This window comes from Colias croceus, chromosome 11 (genome assembly GCF_905220415.1).
Source record: "Colias croceus chromosome 11, ilColCroc2.1".
NCBI lineage: Eukaryota > Metazoa > Arthropoda > Insecta > Lepidoptera > Pieridae > Colias > Colias croceus.
The window spans coordinates 2,222,433-2,229,910 of record NC_059547.1 but is presented as its reverse complement, the minus strand read 5'-3'; the positions used below and the strand labels follow the sequence as shown (position 1 = coordinate 2,229,910).

The following is a 7,478-nucleotide window of genomic DNA, read 5'->3' as shown; positions in this document are numbered from 1 at the left end:
AGGACCTAGGCCCTTACAATTTGGTATGTGTAGTGTAAACTATCAACATATACGGTATGAATAAATAAATAATAAAAATCATTTATTTGGAAACAATACATAAATACAAAACAAATTAGACACGACGATCGCCTCAACTAGGAACATTCCTGTGCTAGAGGCGATAGACGCCTTCCTCTCCAGACTTAGCCAGTATTGTTTAGTTAACTTACATACTAGTAGACTTTACATATTTTCTAAAGTACAGAATAATAAGTAACAAATTAATTATTTTTAAATAAGGTTAATAATAACATTTCGGGCATGCAGTTTGTGTGGGTGTGTGTGTGTGTGTGTGTGTGTGTAAGTGTGGGTGTGTGTGAGTGTGCGTGTATGTTGTGTAAGTTCGGTTGTTTGAGAGATTGTGTGAATATGCGGTTCTTTATATATGTTTTATGCGTGATTGGGATTAAACTTTCATAAAATCTTCAGTTTCGCTGTAAGACAAGGTAAGTAACAAATTGTTCATTTTAATTTTCAAATCTGATAAGGTCAAATTACGAACGTTTAGTATTTTATTAATTTTGTTATACAGAAGTGGGCCCAAAAAATCATGAAAACGTTTTGCAGCTGCGGTGCGGACAAGCGGTAAGTTGAAAACTTTATCTTTGCGCCTTTTTTCAACTTTTATTTTATGCCAGTCTGTCTGCTTGTGAAAAGCAAGAACACAGTTAAGTATAAAGAGCTTTCTAATTGATAGTAATTTACATTCATTGTAAAGGGTTGTAGTGGGATAATATATGGGCTTAGCCATCATTACTTTTAATACCGCTCTTTGTGCTCTTTCTACTTTCATCATTTGTGTTCTAGCCGCTCCACCCCACGATTGAATACAATAACATAATATTGATTGGCATATTGCATAATAAACCTTTTTAACTACATCTTGGTCAGCTATTGAGCGAAGCTTTTTAAATATAACCATAAGTTTGCGAGTACGAGACGACAATAATTTAATGTGATGTTTCCAGTTAAGTTGATTGTCCAGGTGTACACCTAGGTATTTAACGGTGGCAGCGCTTGCTATTTGTCTGCAATCACAAGTTTCACTATCGCGAGTTTGACATGTATGTGCTGTTATGGTCAAGTCTTTTGGCTGCGAAGTTTTATATAAGGAAAATGTAAGATACTTTGTTTTATCTAAGTTTAGAGTCAGAACGTTATCATTTAACCAAGTCATCACTTTAGATAGACCAGCTTCCGCTGATTTTTTTGTGCCTTTCCAGTCATTGCCACTAAAGACGAGAGCCGTATCATCAGCGAAAGTTACCACATGGCCGTTGGTTAGAGATATGTTACATAACTCATTTATATACACCAGGAATAATGTGGGGCCTAGTACTGTACACTACCCTGTGGCAAACCATAGGTGATGGTACATTCAGAGCTAGTTGTGTATCCAATCTTGACAACCTGTTTTCTGTCTGTAAGGTAACTTGTTAGTAATTGTAGCGGCAACCCTCTGACACCAGCTCTTTCAAGTTTCTTCAGGAGTATGGGTATAGACACGGTGTCAAAGGCTTTGGCCAAGTCCAAAAAAATACCAATACAGTTTTTCTTGCTGTCAAGATTGGTCACAATATGGCTTGTTAAATCATTTACGGCGTCATTTGTCGACTTACCTCTGAGAAAACCGTACTGGTGCTTAGAGAAGAATTGATTTTTATTGAGAAAACTAGAAAGTCTAAAATAAATAATTTTTTCCAATATTTTAGATATTGCGGGTAAGACAGATATAGGGCGATAATTTTGGATTAGGTCTAAGTCTCCATTTTTATAAATTGGATGAATAAGAGCAATTTTGAATGAATTTGGAAAAACTCCGGATCGCAATGAGAGATTACAAATATGAGTAAGGACTGGCACAAGATAATCTTTACATAGTTTCAATATTTTAGAAGGGATATTGTCATAACCCGTGGCACTGTCAGCTTTTAAACTATTTAATATGTCACTTATTTCATATATGTCGGTATCCCTTAAGCCCATAGAATCGCAGGGTACTTGGTAGTTATGTATAGAATTTTGGTCATTAACTCTTATATTCCCGTCTTTTAAAATATTTTCTGCCATATTTTTTCCTACATTTACAAAATATTCATTAATATCATCGATAGTCTGATTATGCCTCAGGAGTTCCAAGTTGTCAGTTTTTGAAGATGTCATGTTAGTAAATTCCTAAGGTAAATTCCTTAATAAGCTTCCACGTTTGTTTGTCGTTCTTCTTGCACTTATTTAATTCCGCTTTCTCGTATGCTTGCTTTACTTTTTTATTATACAATAATACAATATTAACATATTTATCTATTAGGTACTTACGTCGTAAATTACAAATGGTACATTTCGAATGAGACAAATTGCTTTAACAGTTAACACAAATAATTTTCCCTCCAACTTAATTTAAAAAAAGAAAACAATGCACTTTTTGCTTTTGATTTTGCTAACAGCTTTCTTGTATAAAGCTATTTTTATTGTAATTATTTATCAATAAGTATATGTCTAGATATACTTTATATAAAATCAACATAAAGCATCAGCGACACATCAAGTTACAGTTATTATAATCTTGGTAAATTATTAATCAAAAGAAATCTTTATAAGTCTAAAGCTTAATTCAAATATTATCATCTAACAAATCCTTTAATATTGCTTCATCGCTTTAAAATTTGGAATAAACTTTAACTTTAATAGAAATCTGTTGGTGAGAATTAAAAGAACAATTTACTTATGCTAAAATACTACTTTAATTAATATTATTGGATCCCCGAACGCATTCACACATGAACACAAACACACACAAATTTACATTCTCACTTTCACCCACACACACCTTCCCACAACACACACAATCACACACCCTATGTTAAATGGAAAATGTTGTAAGTTCTAGTATTAAATACATTCATTATTATTAATTACTAGCGGTCCGCCCCGGCTTCGCCCGTGGTATATTTTTACGTTTTCTCTCCATAAGAACCATCCTCGTACTTCAAGAAATGTAATAAAAAAAGAATTAACGAAATCGGTTCAGTTGTTCTCGAGTTATGCGCTTACCAACACAATTTGCGATTCATTTTTATATTATAGATAATACTATTAAACATAATTATTGATGTACTGTATAATTCGTCGTAATAAAGTGACCTGTACTCCGTTTCTGATGTCCAAGATTGAAGATATAGATAACAGGCTTGTTTGGATATCACTGTACTAGCAACCTTGTAAACTAATCCTACTGTTATCACATTAACAATGTAAAGTTTGAATATTTTGGTTTTGGTTAATAAAGATAGATTATTTTTAGTATTTTCACTGTTTTCTTTTTATTTCCTAAGGCGGCATCATCGGAAACTTGTGATTGTGGTACTTTTATTTCATTATTGCTAGTTTCACACTCAGTTTTATTAACTTGGTCTAATATGAATTGCGTATTGCAACTGTTTCCCATTTCTAAAGTTTCATCTGATCTACAATCAAAAAGAAGTGAATCGCTTAGTGGCACGTCTTCAATTTCTAACTCTCCTCCACATTCCAGTTCGTCTGCATTAAATATTGGAATATTTGAAAAACTTTCTGTCATAGGTGTGCTTTCTTTTTGTTTTGTTTTTTTTCCTATTCCTTTTCCTTTTACACTTGTTTCAGGTTTTTTTCTTTCTTGTGGCTTATTTTCCTTCTCTGTCAATTTTTTTATTTTATTAGATTTATTTTGTTCTAAACAATTCTTTTTCTTGGATGTACTAGAACCCGCAACATTTTCAGTGTCACGATCTTCCTCTGCTTGTAAAAAATCTTCACCAACACTCTTTCCTGCAACCACATTTATCTTTCGCTTCCTTTTTATATCTTTAACAGCAATTGTATCATATTGCATGTTATTTAATAAATTTATTACTGATTGATCCATTGCTTCCTTATGTCTCTCCGTGTCATTTATTTCGTTTGGTATTCGGTTCAAAACTTGTGTGGGGTCAAATGGTACAATACCCGTCTTTTTAAAACCAGATTTTAAATTTGAAACTGCATTATCCTGAATCGTTTCCATCAAGAGTTTTAATAATTGTGGAAAACACCCTTTTGGCACACATATCTCGTTATAACCATCGGTTTTCTTCCATTTGAGAAGAATCTCCCGCCAAGCTATTTTCATTGGTCTGAAAAAAGCTACATCAAGCGGCTGCATTAAATGAGTGGCGTTTGCTGGCAAAAACACAAAATCGATTTGTTTTTCTTTGCACAGCTTAACCATATCCACCGATATATGTGACGACAAATTGTCACCTATAAGCAGTTTTCTGCCTGGTTTGTCTTCAAAATACGGGATGATTATGGTCTGGATCCAATCTTCAAACGTATTTCCGTCAAACCACCCCGAAACAGACCTATTATACTGTGCACCACGTGGTCCGCGTGAAACCCATGTGTCGTATAAATTTTGGGCCTTATAAACCACGTAAGGTGGCAATAGGTCCCCGGCTGCTGTACCAGCCATCATAATAGAAACATTCGATTTTGAGTGATTCATAATACGCTCTGGGTATTTAGTTCCTCTTTTTGTCAGTATTTTTCTTTGCCCAGGGTCTACGGCGAGGTTCGTTTCATCATAATTGATAATGTTCGTCACTGGAACATCGACCAATGACTTCTCTAGTTCTTCGAAAAAACTCGTGATTGTTTCAGGTGATACAGCAGCCCGGGATCTTTTTATATTTTGACAAATTCGTTGTGAGATTTTGTCTTTATGACGATTTAAAAAGCACTGCACAAAATCAGGCCCCGGCATGTTATTTTTAAATCGTGTATTGGTAACCCCAAGTTTGTCAAGATACATTTTAATAATATATCTCAAATCTAGTGAGTCCATTGGGTAGCCCCATTCGGCACAAACGTTTATATATTCGATAATATAATTTTCTGTTTCAAGCGAAAGAGCTGGCTGTCCACCTTGTTGTTTTAGAAGTCCTTTACTATGGCGGTACAACACAGACGGGTGCATGTTGTACTTTGCAGCTATTTTTTTCAATGAGTCAATGCCCGTATGATACTCCTCCACTGCTTTGTTAATGGTCGCTAGATCATATCTTTTATAACGTTTGCCTCCTGGTTTCGGCTTATACACGCGCGGCATTGTGGAAACAATCTGGAAAAAGAAAAACAGTTTCAGGACAATGCATTATAGGTAAGTTATAATTTTCGTAAGGCTTAAAAAAATTGGCAGCCCTAGCGATGTCATTTTCAATCACCCCATCTGCATTACTTTTCACACCTCAAGCGTTTCTATTTAGTCTTTACTCGTTTCTATTAGCCCCATACTTCGATTCTATTGACCCCACCGACGACTTCTTTTCACCCCAAAAATTCTTAATTCGAATGAATTCAGTTTTAGACATTTTTTTCAAAAATTATCAAAACTCTGACTTACCCTCTTATGCTTCAACAACAGGAAGATAATAACACTGCACGGAGATACCGTATTGATCACTAATTGTAATGACAACAATAAACAATTAATAGAAATATTCCTTCGTCACAAAATCACAGCCGTTGTGTTCACAGAGCAAATAATGGTTGTCACTGTCACTGATCACTTTGACATATAATTTTTCGCATTTATGAGGAACTTCTGTCTTCACTGATATTTTGTCTATTGCCATCATACAGCCAGTGTTGAACTATCGAAAAAATACAAACGTTCCTGTTTTAACTAATCAGTGTTGGCAACCTAACGTTAGGAAATAAATGTCCCCCCCCCTTGAATTCTATTCTCCCTTAGAGTATAATTATAATCGCATCTAAGAATCGCATATTATGTTCGCAGTTCGCACTCTATAGGTAGGTATTTTTTTTTCTAGTACATACGGTCTTAGTATACGGTCTATATAGTGCGAACAACGAAGTGGGAACAGTAGGCACAGGTGGGAACAACACGGAGTTCCCGCCGCGAGCGCTCGTAGTCGTGGTTGAGTGCTATCGAAGTGCGTTTCTCTAGGGATTTTTTTCATATTTACGAATAAACATGGTGAAAGGTGCAGTTCGATCTTGCAAGAACGATACTAGAAAATACACAAAATTGAAATCCAGGATCACATTTCATCGGTAAGTCGATTGTTGTACTTATTTTTAAGAAAATAAGTCTAGCATCGCGGGGGTGAAAGGGAAGTGGGAGGCGGACACGCGCAGGCTCGCTAGAGGCTCGCTCGCGCAACCTTCGCGCACCTCACTGCCGCCGCCCGTCACGTGATCGTAGTGATGTGACTTGACCAACGCTGTACTCGATAGTTTACTAGAAGAACTATAATATTTTAACATAATATTATTTATTTAACTTTAGAATTAAAACTCTTTTAAAAATGTATTATAAATAATTTTGTGGTGTGTTTTGTATCATACACTTTCTAATATTATGAACGCGAATGTAATATAGTGTAAATGTAAATTATGTAATGTTACGATTTATGGACCGCTAAATTGATTTTGAAGATTTTGGTAGGTATAAAATGGACAAAATTAAATAAAAAAAATATTTATATGATTTATTATTCTATTTTAAATGATTAATTATTTTTATTTAACATTTTTAAAACATTATTATTATTGTTCGATTTATTATTAAAAAAATTGCACTAAACCCGATCTTTTATTTTATTAACTTTAATATTTAAGAAGTCCACACGTTTTTCTGATATTCTAATATATTTTTTTAAAGTACTAATAGTAAATTCAAATGGAATAAACACACTTTATTCACTTGGCAAACAAATTTATATTAATTACATATTTATAATTTATTCATACATTTTTCCTTAAATAACATATTGAACATAAAATTTACTTATGATACATATTTATTTACATAACTTATCGATAGCTCAACACGCAATTAATACCTACCCATCCCTATTTGTCACACACACATCTATATAGAATCTGCGCACTAAGCAATTTGTGCAATACACGCGCTCTATACTATTGTAATATTATATGCTCTAAGATTTATATTATTACAAAATGAAATATTTTTTTAGGTTGGTTGCAGAGCTTGACCGACCATCAGTGCGTACGTCAGTCGCGCTTGTCATATGTATGGAAATTCATAAAACCGTTCATAGCTAGACCGACCATACGCACGCGTATTGTCATGCGCATTCTGTGTGCGCATTAGTGTCATAGTCATACAATTGTTGATGCGTATCGTCAGGACCGACGGTACGCTCTGACGGTCGGTCAAGCTCTGCAACCAGCCTTATGTTATAATTAAAAACAAATGAAAATGTTTAAACACAGTTGACAGACTGATATTTACTACGTACATACAGTTAGGAAACTAAGCCCCTGCGATGAAATTATGACGTATAGCTATATGGCTGTTACCTTTTTGATATTTAACCGACTTCAAAAATAAAGGAGGAGGTTATCAATTCGGCCTGTATATTTCTGTTTGC

At 34.4% G+C, this 7,478-nt stretch overlaps 1 protein-coding gene across 1 annotated transcript; it reads right to left on the bottom strand.

Moving 5' to 3' along the window:
* Positions 1–3,034: 3,034 nt before the first annotated feature.
* Positions 3,035–5,610, bottom strand: LOC123695581 (MFS-type transporter clz9-like). Its single transcript, XM_045641477.1, has 2 exons — positions 5,459–5,610; positions 3,035–5,176 (listed from the first exon to the last, which is right to left on the bottom strand). The coding sequence occupies exon 2, from the start codon at positions 5,162–5,164 to the stop codon at positions 3,320–3,322; it is 1,845 nt and encodes a 614-aa protein (XP_045497433.1). The 5' UTR covers positions 5,165–5,176; positions 5,459–5,610; the 3' UTR covers positions 3,035–3,319.
* Positions 5,611–7,478: the final 1,868 nt, after the last annotated feature.